Source organism: Pan troglodytes, chromosome 3 (assembly GCF_028858775.2).
Source record: "Pan troglodytes isolate AG18354 chromosome 3, NHGRI_mPanTro3-v2.0_pri, whole genome shotgun sequence".
NCBI lineage: Eukaryota > Metazoa > Chordata > Mammalia > Primates > Hominidae > Pan > Pan troglodytes.
In genome coordinates this window covers 100973140-100989872 of record NC_072401.2, presented here as the reverse complement: position 1 = coordinate 100989872, position 16733 = coordinate 100973140, and the positions used below count along the sequence as shown (strand labels likewise).

Below are 16733 nucleotides of genomic sequence, written 5' to 3'. Positions count from 1 at the left end.
TCCAAACTGCTTTCCACAAGGGCTGAACTAATTTATAGTCCCACCAACAGTTTATAAGAGTTTGGCAGACATTTTGGTGTTATGTCTATAAAGATCTTTGGAAGGAAGGCTTAAAACAAGGTGCTAATAGACACGGAATTATGTTTCTCTTTCCTTTTAAAGTAATAATCATGAAACTGCATACCTTTTCACACATGCCCCTGCAAAAACATTTCCTGATTTCACAGCCCATTTAGAGTTACTCAATGGATAGTAGGAAATTAGAAAATATTACACATTTTTTTGTAGGAAACGTGGAAGAATAGAATGCCTCCAAGATGAGCAGTATTTCCGGGGCTCTTTTATACAAGCCAAAACATCTTGATAAAACCTACTTTATCACTTTATTCCCGCTCCGTTCATTTATATAGCAAATAGTCAACAACTATTTGGCAAAATGTCATTGTCTGTGTGCCAGTTAATATTTTTCAAGCGAAGTGGTGAGTGCTAAGAAATCAGTTGTGAACAAGGCAGACAAGATCCCTGCCTTCAAAGAGTTTATATTTTAGTGTGTTTTATATCAACCGATGTCCAGTGAAGTTGATTTTTGTAGGATAGAAGATGCTTTTGAGAGGAGGGCTCTTTCATAGATGCCCAGAAAGCCAGCTCTATAGGATCACGCTGTTCTATTGATATGCCCAAGGAAGAATGACAGTCTTACTAAAACTGCATTCATTTTTATGGATTATTTGAGTTGAGAACTATGTATTTAGCTGATTTTCTACAGTTATCCTTTTGATTTTGAGTTCACTTTTCCTTTTAATTTATTTATTCAATATCCAACAAATACTTATCTAAAAATTACTAGGTGTCTAGCACTCACCTAGGCACTGAAGATTAAGCAGTAGCAAAGGCAGACAAGTGTGAGATCTTATATGATTTAAATTTCAGTGGGAGTGGGGCGAGGAGAGAGACAAAATATTGAACTAAATAAATAAGTCTGAACATACATATATAGCATATTTATGCAAAAAAATAACAAAGGGTAATGGGATATAGAGTGACTGGTTAGCTACTTCAGATTGGATGGTTAGAGAAAGTATCTCTGAGTAAGCAATACTGAAACTGAGACCTTAATGAGCAGGTGATCACTGAGCCAATAAAGAGAAAGATAATTCTTAGAGGAAAGCTCTTAAGGTGAGAATGAGAAAATTATAGAAAGATCAAAGTGGCCAGAGTGTAGCAGGTGAAACAGTGGTTCTGAAGACTCTGTATAATATAAAGTCTTTAGCCAGAATCATCAGGAAATAATGTATAAACATAAGTCAAATATGTAGATACTCTCCTTTCTATACATTTCCTTTTAGTCTCCTTCTCAAGTTTAATTATCAGCATAAATTATTACACCAATGTCACTATCATACTCTGTGCTCTACTTTTAAAATACTTCTTTGTTAGGCTTATTCAATAACCATCTCTACAACATGCTCTGTTATTTGTAATTATAACTATAGACACTGATTACTTAAAATTCCAGTTAGAGGCATCATTACAATCTTCTAACCCTTAGTTCATTGTAGTGGGACTTATGGTGGTTCAATATGGAGGTTACCAAAGAGATTAAAAGAAGGAAAAATGGCAGATGACAAATATCAGCTGACTGACGTATTCTTGATTTTATATCATTCTCAGAAATAACTGTGGCTGGGAACGGCCTTTCAGGAAGCTGATATGACATATTACTATTAATATAACTAAGTTTATAACCCCAGACAGAGAAAGTTTGAAGACATAGTTTTGCAAAGAAAAGAGGAAGAGATGAATGTTGATTGGAGGAATCTATGCTTTAAAATATGAGAAGTAAATGTATAGATTGCGGCAAGACATTCAGAGTAGTGTCTCTCAAGTATTAGAAAGATGATAACGAAAGATGGAAAGAATAGGGCTGGGTTTGTGTGATAAACACCAAGCTTTTCATTACGTCTGAATCAAAGATTGTGTTTATCTGACAGTGGCAAGATTCCAAGGAAAGTTAAGACTGGAAATGAAAATAGGAGTATGCCTTGGATTTCAGGCTAAGCAGTCTTAAATCAATTCAGTTATCAGTAAGGAATCATTTAAGAGTTTTAAGGATGCTAGTGGTATAAATTTTTTTGTATATTCATGCTGTTTCCAAGTTATGGATTTGATAAACCTGATACTTACTTTTATTTCCTGATCCAGATAGTTTGGTATGCAAATGGTGTTTGCTTTCACATCATTCTTGGTACTTGTCATCCCTGAAGAACAGGAGCCAGTAGTAGAGCATGCCTTTGGAGGTGATGGTGGTCTTTTGGCCTTAATTTCTTCCTAAATCAAAAGTATAATATAACCAATATACATTTGCATCCACCTATATTTTCTATGAAAATTCAATGTAAAATGAATGAGAAATATTGTGCCTAATAAGAGAGATACATGAAAGTAACAAAAGGTTAGTTTTATCTTAAGCTATCAAATATTTATATTTAGAGACAAAACAAATAGTGGTATCTTATTAACTTTTGATGAGATCATTTTAAACTCTTGGCTAAATAACAAGATAACAAATTTGTAATATGCAATGTATAACCTTTTATATTGCAGTTCCAGATAACAGCCAACTCATGACACATGAGATTTGCTGTTAAGTTGGGAAGATTTCTCTTTTATGGCCAGGAAAAGACAGCTGAGAGGTTTTATGCTTTGTCTGTGAAGCAACTGCATGATGCAAATTGCTACTTCCTTGCTGCAAGCAACAGCTAACAGCTGAGAGTTAGGCAAACTAAATTTCTTCCCTTTTTCAGTTGGAATGGAAATAGAAAGGTTATTTTCCCATTCTGGGAGGTAAGTATACTGTTTGCAATTTTTAAAAATTAAAAGGTTCTGGGAGCTTTAAGTCCATGAAGAGTTACAGAAGCCTTAGATCCATGGGCCTGTTCCAGGAAAGGCTTTCTACCCTTCAGAAGTGACTGATTTATAACAACACATAGAACTTAGTGCCTAAATGAGCCAACAACCTGGGATTTTGATGATTGGAATTGATAAAACAATATTTAGCTTTATGTTTAGCAAAAATAAATCTGCATTATATTTGAGGCATTCTTTTTTTAAGTTTATTATACAGACTTTGTTATGGAAAAATAGTAACACAGTAAGTCCTTAATGTTGTTGATAGCTCTTAGAAACTGACTTTACGTGAGATGATGTATAACAAATCCAATTTTTTTTTCTCATCAACTGATATGGTTGGCTCTCTGTCCCCTCCCAAATGTCACCTTGAATTGTGATAATCCCCATGTGTCAAGGGCAGGACCTGGTGGAGTTAATTGAATCATGGGGTCAGGTTCCCCCATACCATTTCCATGAAAGTGAATTCTCATGAGATCTGATGGTTTTTATAAGTGGCCTCCCCCTTTACTTGGCTCTCGCTTTTCTTGCCTGCTGCCATGTAAGACATGCCAGTTTTGCCTTCTGCTATGATTGTAAGTTTCCTGACTCCTCCCTAGCCATGCAGAACTGTGAGTCAATTAAACCTCTTTTCCTTATAAATTACCCAGTCTTGGATATGTCACAAAAATAAAGTCCAGCAATTGAGTCATGAGTCAAAGAAGAAATAATAATGAGAATTAGAAAATACACTGAACTCAGTGAAAATGGTATATACAAAAATTGTGAGAGTGGCTAAAGCAATCTTCAGTGGGGAATTTATAGCTTTAAAATACATATATTAGAAAGATAAAATGAGTTAGAAAAACAGCAATAAGATAAAGTATGTAATAGAGAAAACTAATAACAGCAGAAATTAATAAAATAGAAAATATACAACATAGAGAATTAAAAAATCATGAAAATCAATTCTTTGATACACTAATAAAATCAATAAACGTATTGAATAAACTTTTGTTGAAAATTATAAACTTCTTTTAATTGAGAAAAACAAAGACACAAATTAACACAACTAATATGTAAAAGGGTACTTCTTACAGAACCAGCAGATATTTTTAAAAGAATATAAGGATATTATGCATAACTTTGTCAATAAATCTGAATTTAGACTGAATAAACAACTTTTAGAAAAGAATATATTACCAAAAACTGATTCAAGGAGAAATAGAAAATCTGAACAGTTTTGTAACAAAATAGATTTTAAAGCAAAGAATAATGTCAGGGATGAAGAGAGTAACTTCATAATGATAAAAAGGTCATTTTATCAAGAAGACATAGCAAACCTAAACAGTTTTATGCCTAATAAGAGAGTTTCAAAATACATGATTAAAAACTGGTAGAAATGGAAAGAGAAATTTAAAAATCCACAATTATAATCAGCGATTTCAACACCTCTCCCTCAATAATTGGCAGAAAAAGTAGCCAATCAGTAAGGCTATAGAACGAGGGTCCCCAAATCCCTGGACCACAACCTGCTGCACAGCAGAATGTGAGCAGTGGGAGGGCAAGTGAGCATTACCGCCTGAGTTCTGCCTCCTGTCAGATCAGCAGTGGCATTAGATTCTCATAGGAGTGCAAACCCTATTGTGAACTGCACATGCAAGGGATGTAGGTTGTGTGCTCCTTATGAGAATGGAACACCTAATGATCTGAGGTGGAACAATTTCATCCTGAAACCATTCCCCCCACCCCACCACAGGTCTGTAGAAAAATAGTCTTCCAAAAAAGTTTGGGAGCTGCTGCTGTAGAAGACTTGAACAACAGTATCACCTAACTTGACCTAATTGATATTTATATTGTGTTCTACCAAACAACAGCAGAGTGAATATTTGTTTCATGGGTACATGAAAAATTTATTAAAGTCAACAATATTCTAGGCCATATAACAAGTCTCAATAAATTTAAAACATTACAAAGTATATAAAGTGTGTTCTCTGACTACAATGGGATTAAACTGGAATTAATAACATAAAGATATCTGGAAAATCCCCCAAATATTTAGAAAGTAAATAATATGATTTTAAGTAACCCATGGGTGAAAGAATAAATTAAAAAGGATATTAGGAAGTATTCTGAACATAACGAAAATGAAAATTCAACACAGTAAAATTGAGGGATGCAGCCAAAGTAATGCTTATAGGAAAAATGTAATAATAAATGCTTATATTAGAAAAAAAAGTCTCAAATCAATGACCTAAGATTTTACCTTCTATAAAGATAGGAGCCAAAGTCAATGAAATGGAAACACAAAAGCAAAACAATAGAGATACTCAATGAAATGGAATACTGAATCTTTAAAATGATTAGTAAAACTCACAAACCTCTAGCTAGACACATCAGGAAAAAAACAAGACGCGAATTGCCAAAATCAGGAATGAGAGAACAAACATTAAACATTATAAAATAATAAAAGGAATATTTTTAAAAACTTTACATCAGTAAGTCAACAACTTAGATGAAATGGACATATTCTTTGCAAAATACAAACTACCAATGCTGGCTAAAGAAGAAATATACAACCCAAATAGCCTATATCTATTAAAAAAAAAAAAAAGAAAGAAATTGAATTTGTAGTTAAAAACCTTGACTCAAAGGAAATATCAAGCCTAATATTTTACTGAAGATTTCTACTAAACTTTTAAGGAAGAATTAATATCCATTCTACACAAAATCTTCCAGAATATTAAACAGGAATTCCCAACTTATTCTATAAAGCCAGCATTATGCTGATATTAAAACCAGAAAAAGACTTTATAAGAAAACTACAAACAAATATTCCTCATAGACACAAGAATGCTAATAATTTTTAATGAAATTTTAGTGTATGACAAGGATAATACATCATGACCAAGTGAGGTTTTTACTGGATATGCAAGGTTGGTTCCAATTTGAAACTTAGCCAGTGTAATTCACTATATTAACAGACTAAAAAAGAAACATCATTTGATCATCTCAGCTAGATACTGAAACAGCATTTGGCAAAATACATCTCTCCCCATTTCTGTTAAAACTCTTAGCACACTAGGAATGGAAGGGAGCTTTCTCAGCCATATAAAGGTCATCCACTAATAAAGTAAATGAACATAATATTTAATGGTGAAAGTCTGAATGCCTTCCTCCTACGATCAGGTACAAGGCAAGGATGTCTGCCCTCATCATTTCTATTCAACATTGTACTAGAGGTTCTAGCCGTTGCAATAAAGCACAATACAGAGATAAACAGCATGCAGATGTGAAACTATGATGGAAAAAATTATAAATTTTTTAAAGACACTTATCAAAAAAAGAGCAAGCCTCAGACTGGAAGAAAATATTTGCAAAAACATGCATGTAACAAAAGATTTAATCTAGAATATACGAAGAACTTTTACAACATTATAATAAAAAAGTCAACAACCAATTTTTTTTTTTTTTTTTTTTTGAAACAGAATCTTGCTCTGTCACCAGGCTGCAGTGCAGTGGCACTATCTTGGCTCACTGGAACCTCCTCCACCTCCCAGATTCAAGCAATTCCCCTGCCTCAGCCTCCCAATAGCTGGGACTACAGGTGCATACCACCACGCCCAACTAATTTTTTTTGTATTTTAGTAGAGACGGGGTTTCACCATGTTGGCCAGGATGGTCTCGATCTCCTGACCTCATGATCTGCCTGCCTCGGCCTCCCAAAGTGCTGGGATTACAGGTGTGAGCCACTGCGCCCGGCCAACAACCCAATTTAAGAAGTGGACGAAAGATCTAACAATATATTTCCCATGAAAAGATATATACATGGCAAGTAAGAATTGGAAAAGATGTCAACGTCATGAGGAAAATGCAAATTAAAACCACAATAAGATGCTACTACATACCCACTAGGTTGGCTAAAAATAAAAAGACTGACCATTCTAAGCTTGGGGAAGACGTGGAGGAAAAAAAAACTCATACGCTGCTGGTGGGAATGTAAAATGGGACAATCATTTTGGAAAACAATTTGGCTATTTCTTAGAAACTTAAACATCCAACTACTATAAGACGCAGTTATTTCACTCATAGGAATTATCCAAGAGAAAAGAAAGTATATATCCAAACAAAGACTTGTAGACAAATGTTCGTATTAGCTTTGCCAGAAATTGGGAAGGACCTAAATGTCCCCCAAGAGGTAAATAGATCAACACATTGTAGGATAACCATACAATTGAATACTACTCAGCAACAAAAAGGAATGAACTATTGATGCACATAAAAACATGGATGAATCTTAAAATAATCATGCTGAGTTAAACCAGATTTTAGAAAGAGAACTCACCATATGACTTCATTTTTATAAAATCCAAAAAGTCCATGCTAATGTTTAGTGACAGAAAGCAGACAAACATTTGCCTGTGGGAGGGCCAGAATCGTGAGAAAACTTTTGGGAGTGATGAGGACGTGCATTCTCTTGACTGCAGTGGTAGTTTCCCAGGTGTGTATTTGTCAAAGCTCATTAAATTGTGCATTTTGAATATGTGTATCTTATATTATGTTAATTAGACTTTACTAAAGCTGTAAAAATATTGTGAAACATGGTGACTTTTCAGAAAGGTATGTAAAGAAAAGGAGAGGAGCTTATAGAAGTCAAACTAAATAGATAGCGGTAAATAGCTGTTCCTTACCTTTTTAATTACTAAGGGATTCTCACTGGAAGTTTTGAAGCACTCTTTAATTTTTCTACTGGGCTCTGAAATAAAATTGAGGAAAAATGTATTTAGATTAAACTGAAAAAGAATTTATATCACATGATATATGTGTCAATTGCTGAAATAGATGAGAGTATTTCTGACTTTAAGGTCAATTCAGGAATCTGTTTATAAATATTAGGAAATTTGCAAGTAAATGGCATTATAATAACATAAAGTATTTGCATTTAAAAACTAGTTCTATGCCCAAGATGATGATATAAAAACACACGGCAAATGCTTTCTTGATCTGGTTAAACTGATTTTAAAAGTATATATTTTAGGGAGGCCGAGGCGGGCGGATCACGAGGTCAGGAGATTGAGACCATCCTGGCTAACACGGTGAAGTCCCGTCTCCACTAAAAAATACAAAAAAATTAGCCAGGCGTGGTGGCGGGTGCCTGTAGTCCCAGCTACTTGGGAGGCTGAGGCAGGAGAATGGCGTGAACCCAGGAGGTGGAGTTTGCAGTGAGCGGAGATTGCGCCACTGCACTCCAGGCTGGGCGACAGAGCAAGACTCCGTCTCAAAAAAAAAAAAAAAAAAAGTATATATTTTAGTATAAGACATATTTTTCTCTGTTTTCTGTCCATATAAATGTCACTTTATCTAATTAAAGAGAATTTTTTTGTTATTTGACCTTTAGACAGAAAGATGGTTTGTGCTGAATTACAATTACATTCTTTATTTTCTTTCTTCTTTTATCAGCCTCTCAACCCTACCCATTTCATACTCAGTCATATAACTAAATCCCCCTAAGCTGCCCTAAAACCACTTAAAGTTTTACTTAATTTCCCTTTACATTAATTTATAGATAAAAGAAAAAGATGACTTTTTCCCACATCTGCTATAGAAATCTTATTAGGTGGTGACACCTGATTCCCATCAAAGGCCTCTTTCTTGCAAATGTAGTTTTTAAGTTTCTAGGTTCTACAGTATAAAAAGGGACACAAGAAATAAGGGAAAATAAGTGGGCTTTGACTCTTCATTGCTAGTGGAAGGGAGGGAAGAGAAATTCTTGAAAGCATGAAATGAATCAAGTATGAAGACTTTAGAACGGTATATGTCCACATAGTGAGTACTCTATAATTGACCACTCTTATTGCTATCTTTAGAGATATATTTTACTACATTATGCCATAATAATTTTCATGTATCCTGATAGTTTTAGTAATAGCATGTAAATTGTATGGGGCAAGAAAAAGAGAACTGGATATAATTTCTATCATGCAGAATTCCTTTCTTCTATTTTACCTTGCTCTTTGGATTTTTCCACATTTTACTTTTATCAGTGCCGTTTTCCTTCAATTCAGTAAAAATTAATTCAATTGTTTACTAAGGACCAGGCACTGTGCTGGGACCTGGGGAGAAAGGAAGGATGGCAAAAACACAGAAAGCAATAACACAGGGCCTGACCTTAAGGAGACGACAGTCTCATGAGGACAATGTAAACATGCAATTTCATTCTTACTGTGTTTCCAGGACTCGATTTTCGTCTGACATCGTTTCCCTATCAGTGTTGGAACAACATTCATTTCTGGCATCTTTTAGCTAGTTTTGTAGGGATTAAAGACTAGGACCACACCAAATATGTCTTAGGCACTGTTAATAGTAATGGTAATAACATTTTTGACATCATTGTGCTACTGATGAGATTAGAAGAGTGAAAAAAAATTATATAACAAAATTTATGTTCCTCACAGTGAGGAAACTTGATGTAAAAACCACTGCAGCTATTTTAGCATCATATAGACTCCCCACAGCCTTGTTTGCAGGAGGCATAAGGAAACATTTCATCAGTTCTAAATCAACTCACCAGAATGAGGCCGTGGAGGCACTTTGGCACCGTTTGGGGCTGGCGACACTCCTCTTACAGGGCTCTCCTGGACTGCAGTGCTGGGTGGGTAACTGCAATTGGCAAATGGTATCCTGTTCTTCTCTAAGTAGTTAGACTGGCCAACTCCCCACAATGTTCCAAATGCATTCTCATCATCATTCACAGTACAGATTGGAATGTTATTCAAGCCTAGGTGAGTAAAGATTAAAAAAAGAGACAGATCAAACAACCAGATTAGATGTTTGGAAGGTTTTCTTTGAATGATCAACAATTTCCCAACCAAATATCATTAAATGTATGTAAAATGTTGAACTTCAAATTGTATAAACCAAAAAAAAAAAAATTGTATTATGAACCAGTGCAAGGTAGACATTCTTTGAAAGTCAGTGTGGCCAATTACATGCTTCCTTAAAATCTCCGGCCATTTTGTCAGTCTTGAGAGCCAGACCACATCGTCGATGTTGGTCTGGGATTCAAGTGGAGTAGACCTTCTATCCCAGACAAATCTCACACTTCCCAAAGCTTGATAATGACTAAGAGGGTTTGTGCTAGCTCTCTTCATGAATGCCAGATTTAAATTTTTTAAAGCACTCAGAATGCCTCAATGTAACTAGGTCTTCTAGAAGAGATACAGTGGTTCCTCTTTTGTCCTGGCAGAGGTAAAAAGGTGTAGGAGCTGGAAATAGGAGACAGGATAAGGTAGATTGTGACAGAAGGAGGAAGGAGAAGTTGGTATAAAAGGAACTCCTTCCTCATGTGAGAGACTTCTGGGTTCACTCTCTCTCCTAAAAATAACTATTCACTTTTGGCTCAAATATAGGATTTGGTTCAAATAATAAGTTATAGACAGGTTCTCTTTTCAATATCAATGCTAAGTCATGTGGAATTGGACAGCTTAGGAAATGGGGGTGTGCCGGGCATTGCTTTCTGTTAATCAATGAGTTATGACAGGTAGTAAGAGATGGCTGCGTTGTCTTCCCAGAAATTGCCAGGCAAGCTTCTGGATAGTGTTTTCTACACTTGCTCATTTTTCCAAATCTCTCTCCAGTACCACTGGTTCACCTAATTCTTAATTGTCTTCTCAAATAGCATCAAAATCATCTTTGCTGGCAACTCTGTCTGAAATGTGCCCGATCACTCTCTGTCCCCTTATGTGCTTTTATTTTTTCCACAGCATTTATCACATATCATAATACATCTGTTTGCACACTGCTTCTCTGAGCTGCATTAGAATGTAAGATTAAATTATTTAAGATATAGATCTTAAATACACAATATGCAATGGTCACAAATTAAAATCTACTTTTTTTTTTTTTTGAGACACAGTCTCTCCCTGTTGCCCAGGCTGGAGTGCAATGGCGCAATCTCTGCTCACTGCCACCTCCCCCTCCCAGGTTCAAGTGATTATCCTGCCTCAGCCTCCTGAATAGCTGGGATTACAGATGTGCACCATCATGCCCGTCTAATTTTTTGTATCTTTGGTAGAGACGGGGTTTCACCATGTTGGACAGGCTGGTCTCGAACCCCTGACCTTGTAATCCGCCCACCTCAGCCTCCCAAAGTGCTGAGATTACAGGCATGAGCCACCGTGCCTGGCCCCATCTACATCTTAAATACACATTTAAGCTAATGCTTATTAGCTAATTTGGAATATTAGAATATCTAACAAATTAACTTTGGAATTACAGTTTAAAATGTTAAAATGATTTTACATTTCTGATTTTAAATAGAACACTATGAAAATATTATTAAGTTGGTAAACAGTAAAGAAATGGCTTAATCTATACTTATAAGTATAATTTATTTAACTTACAGGAGTTATTTACAGCTTAGTGAGAATTTAAGTATGTAAAATATTTTTAAAAATCAAGTATATTTAATGAATAAGTGCCATTTAAAGCTTTTAAAGCTATTAACAAAGTTTGTAAATGGGACCAAATGTTAATCAAAGATTCCCCCCAACCAAGAAATGAGTGTTAAAATTTGCTAGATTTCTAAGGCAGACAAATAATGTTGGAATTGAAATTTTTCTTTCAATTGAACATATATTACCATGAGCATGGCTTTGTGGCAGGCATTAGAGGAGAGTTGAAGACATAAAAATTAGTCCCTTGCCTGCCAATAGTTTTATAGTATATGATAAGAAAATGTGAAGCAGAATGTGAAATAAAATAAAGAAGAGGTATACATCAAGTGCTTTAAAGTATATAAAACCAGAAAGAAAATTCTTCAATGTAATACTATTTGTTTTTCATAGGAAAAAAAGTTTCAATTAAAAATTAAATGTGGGTTGGCTGGGTGCGGTGGCTCACGCCTGTAATCCCAGGACTTTGGGAGGCTGAGGCGGGCGGATCACGAGGTCAGGAGATCGAGACCATCCTGGCTAACACGGTGAAACCCCGTCTCTACTAAAAATACAGAAAAAAAAAAAAAATTAGCTGGGCGCAGTGGCAGGCGCCTGTAGTTCCAGCTACTCGGGAGACTAAGGCAGGAGAATGGCATGAACCCGGGAGGCGGAGCTTGCAGTGAGCGGAGATAGCACCACTGCAGTCCGGCCTGGGCGAAAGAGCGAGACCCCGTCTCAAAAAAAAAAAAAAAATTAAATGTGGGTTTTGGGGTTTTTTCCCACATGTAGGTTGTGAAAAACTGCGCCCTCAGGTTTGGCCAAGACAATGTATTCCAAGGCCATCTATGACTTCTTTACAGTGACATCTGTTTGCTTCCCCTTGGCCTTCATTTTCCTAATCTCCTTTAGGAATATGTCTTTGCTCGTCACCTAGCCATTTTCCTTGAATTTGTTTCCCTCTGCTGGTTCTCTCTGTGCTGCTTAGCTGGACTTTCCTCTCTCTACCCCAAGTTCAACCTTCTCTGCTCCTCTCTCTGCCCTGGCCTGTCCCTCATTCCTTCCCACTTTGATGACTGAATCAGTCTTCTAACTTATCTCCCAATGTCTAGTGAGGTCCTGCTCACCTTCCACTTTCTACAATGCAGCTAGAATGATCTTTTGAATGAAATCAATTGCTCAGGGACACAGAACTGTGAGACTACTGATGTAGAATATAAATCCTATTTAAAATCTGTCAGTAACTCTACAATTTTATCTGGATGCAATTTAAACTCCTTTCCTCCCACAATAATTTATCTAGCACCTCACTTGTGGCAACTACTCCTTAGGAAGTTGAGGTAAATCATGAACAAAACAGACACACCTTCATGGAGCTCACAGCTTAGTGGAGGATTTCTGAAACTATTCAAATAATGAAGAAAATAACTATTACCACACCATAAGGTGTGGTAATTGCTGTAGTACATCCACCACCTACCTAGATCATGCCTTCAGCACCTAGGCTCTCAGCTCTGCAGCTCCACATATGTCAGTTACTTATGGCTCATTCTGAGTCCCTCTCTAGGAATTGCTCTTGGCTGAAGGCAGCTCTTGTACACAGTGAGAGCTCTTGTATATAGTGACTGGTTGGTGGGAATTACAAAGGCCTGGCCCCCTTACCTGGAATTGAGACACCTCTGAAGGGATATCCCAGCTCCACAGCTCCTCGTGCGATTGGCTGAGGTCCCTATTGTATCCGCAGTTCCACTTCCCCTTCTACCCAGTTCTTCTTCCTTCACTTATGGCTTTCTTATCAGTGTTGTTCCCAAAAGCACTTCCTAATAAAGCTCCTTCACACAAATCTCCACCTCAGAGTCATCTAAGACAATTACTTTAAAGAAAAATATACAGTACTATGAAAAAATACCATAAGAAAATCTAATTTAGATTGAGGATGTGAAGCCTGAAAAGTCTCTCTGAAATGATATTTAAACCAAAATGAGGAACCACAAATAATGAGGGGAGGTTTATAATTAGAGGGAATAGTATGTGTGGAAATCCAGACGGAGGTGGGAAAGGGCCTGTGACATGTTCAAGCAACTTAGACAAGTCCACTGTGGCATATGCATAATGGGGGAGGGAGTTGATAGGAGATGAGGCCACATCATAGGGAACATTTTAGCCTATGTCAAAATTAACCACTTTATCCTAAATGCATGGGAAGCCTCCAAAGGATTTTGTGTAGGATAAACAGTCTCTCTCTCTCTCTCTGTCTCTCTCTCTCTCTCTCTCTCTAGATATATATATTCTTTTTTTAAAGAGACAGGGTCTTGCTTGTCACCCAAGCTGGAGTGCAGTGGCACAATCATGGCTCATTGCAACCTTGAACTCGGGGCTCAAGTGATCCTCCTATCTCAGCTTCTGAGTAGCTAGACCTACAGGCGCACCACCAACTCCCCACCTCAAGCAATCCTCCCACCTTGGCTTCCCAAAGTGTTGGGATTGCAAGTGTGAGCTACTGAGCCTGGCCTAAACAGTCAAATTTACACTTTAATATGATCTTTCTGGTTGTTCTATGGAGGATAGACTGGAGAGAGGGCAAGAGTGGAAGTAAAGCTGCTATGAGGGCTACAGATTGCAAAGTAGTAGTCAAAGCAGGAGATAACAGTGGCCTAGAATGGAGCTGTGACAGTAGCCATGGAGAGAAGTGGCTTAATTTACAAAATATTTAGAAGGAAAATGACAAGGTCAAGTGAAGTATTGGAAGGGGAAGAGAATGAGGGAGAGGAGTTAAAGAAGAACTTCAAGTTTACAAACTTCAAATTTACAACACCATTTATTTGTTAGGATACACTGGTTGGGGGACCTTGCTTTTGAAGAAAGATCAAGAGTTCAGTTCTGAAGAGCACAGTTCAAGGTGCCCATGAGGCATTCCATGCCTTGCAAGTAGACAGTTGAATATACAGGTCCAAACTTTTGAAGAGGTGTCTGAGTCTGAGATACATATTTGAAAAATATTTGGTCTATAGAGGGTATTTGAAACTTGTGAATGAACATATTTGCCTAGCATCCCAGTACAGATTAAAAAGAGAAAACAGCCAAGGACTGAGCTGTGAGGGACTCCAGCATTTACCGAAGAACAAAAATTAAGCTAGGAAGGAGAAGGCACAGAGGTAGAGGAAAAACAACTGAAGCGTATATTGTTACAGAATCTACATTTTTTTAAAGGTGAAGAAAGAAAGAGAGAAAGAGGGAAAGAGAGACAGGAAGGGAGGGGTGGTTAGCTGTGCCAAATGCAGCTAAGGGGTCAAGATGAGGATTGCAGTGTAGTGGATATCTGTCAATTCTGCCCAGAACCTGTTTCTATCTTTCCTTAACAACAGTACCCAGGTTATTTTGCTTCATTATCCTCCCCTTGTCTACCACTCTGCAGCCCCTGCAGCCCCTGCAGCCATATGTTCTGGGGAAGATTGAACCCATTCCCCTTGCTGTAGTGATTGGTTATTTGAATCATGGCCTACTAATCTGTGCATGCCACTTCCCTGTCCATGAGGATTCATTCAAGGATAGCATGAGAACTGCTGTGTGCTGGTAAAATGAAAATGTAAAGAGAATTTTGCAAAATCTGCTGGGAAAGAAGTCAGAGTGGCATGCAGATGTGAAACTAAGAACTGATGTAGCTATGTTGCCACTAGGAGAGGAGCAAGCCAGCTCTAGGTTGAGTCTGGAATTGTGGAAGACAGAGAGAAGCGCTTTTAAAAAGCAGGTTGTTTAAGCGAGCCATCAAATCAAACCTAAAGCCCACCTCCCTGATGGACTTTCCAGTGACTTGAGCCAATAGATCCTCTTTGCATTGGATTTGTCTAACTGAAGGATAGTGGTAACCTTAGCAAGCCCAGCCTATGCAGAATGGTGGATGAAAAGGCCACGCTTCAGTGGGCTGAAGAGTGGCTCCGAGGAGAAGAAGTAAAAACCATGAATGTAGACATTTATTTTGATTGTGAAGAAATATAAATTCCCTAGCATGATATCCAGAGCCTGCCTAAATCTGGCCTCTTATCCACTTCTCCACCCCGACTTCCCATTATCCCTTCCCTCCTCCCCACATGCTCCATAACAGGCATATGGAGCTTCTTCTACAAAGTTTCCTAATATTCTTTCGCTGTTCTCTTTGCCTTCCTTGTTTGTATACTTAACCCCGATGTAGATATTATTGTTACTAATGTCATTTTACAGAGTGGCTGGACCAGCCAGATAGTCCAGCTCCTGAGGGTAGGCTCTTGGCTATATTTTCATTCCAAATAAATGTTTGTTGAATGAATGAATAAACGTATAGATGGCTGAATGAATAAAGAGATGATCAATATTCATGCCTTTAAATATAATTTCTATGCTGATGACTCCCAATGTGCATCTCTACTCCTAAGTTCCTGTTTGAGACTCAGACATAGATTTCTATTCTAGGTTTGGGATTGTGGGCAGCTCATTTCCATTTGGATGCCTGATGTTACTACACATGCAGTATGTATACCACTGAATTGATTTTATTGTCTGACAAGAATGTGAGCTCCATGAGGGTAGGGACATTTTTTTCCTCCCTCAGAAACTTTGGTCTATCTCCCACATCTAGAACAAAGTTTGTTATATGTTTGAAATTGAGTAAATATCTGCTGAATGAAATGACTTCACCTTCTCCCTTTCAGCTTTCCTGTTTCATCATTTTTTAGTTATAATAACTAAGGGTGGAGAAAGGTGCAAAGGATATGTGATTTGTTCCTCTTCACCTTCTATACTAATCAGTTACCAGGACCTTTTCATTTCTTCCCTGCAAACTCTCTCTAGCCTCATATTCTGCCATTGCTTGGCAGAATATGTCCTCGTGTATCTGCACAGGTGCAACAGCCTCCTAATTCTCTTCTCTATCTCCAGGATCTGCCCTTTTTTTCAACAAAGCTTGGTTTATTTGTATCATGACATTGTTTTTTTTATTTTTAATTTTTTTAATAATTAATTTTTATTTTTATTTCAATGTTTTTGGGGACACAGGTGATTTTTGGTTACATGGATAAGTTCTTTTTTTAACTTTTATTTTAAGTTCAGGAGTACAACTGCAGGTTTGTTACATAGATAGATACACTTGTGTCATGGGGGCTTGTTGTACAGATTATTTCATCATCCAGGTGGTAAGCCTAGTACCCATTAGTTATTTTTCCTGACACTCTCCCTCCTCCCAGTCTCCACCCTCTGAATGGCCCCAGTGTGTGTTGTTCCCCTCTATGTGTCCCTGTGTTGTCATCATTTAGCTCCCACTTACAAAGGAGAACATGTGATATTTGGTTTCCTGTTCCTGCATTAGTTTGCTGAGGATAATGGCTTCCAGCTCCATCCATGTCCCTGCAAAGGACATGATCTTATCCTTTTTATGGCTGCAGA

General features: G+C 37.2%; 1 protein-coding gene and 1 long non-coding RNA gene across 2 annotated transcripts in view; one reads left to right on the top strand and one right to left on the bottom strand.

Annotated features, from left to right (window-relative positions):
• LOC134809900 (uncharacterized) overlaps positions 1-16733 on the top strand; it is a 91185-nt gene that overhangs the window by 14902 nt on the left and 59550 nt on the right. The window lies entirely within an intron of this gene.
• Positions 1-16733, bottom strand: part of C4H4orf17 (chromosome 4 C4orf17 homolog) — a 31226-nt gene that overhangs the window by 10157 nt on the left and 4336 nt on the right. Inside the window, 3 exon segments of the mRNA NM_001280178.1 lie at positions 2185-2328; positions 7578-7642; positions 9455-9664. Of these exon segments, the coding sequence (NP_001267107.1) occupies positions 2185-2328; positions 7578-7642; positions 9455-9664 (419 nt within the window).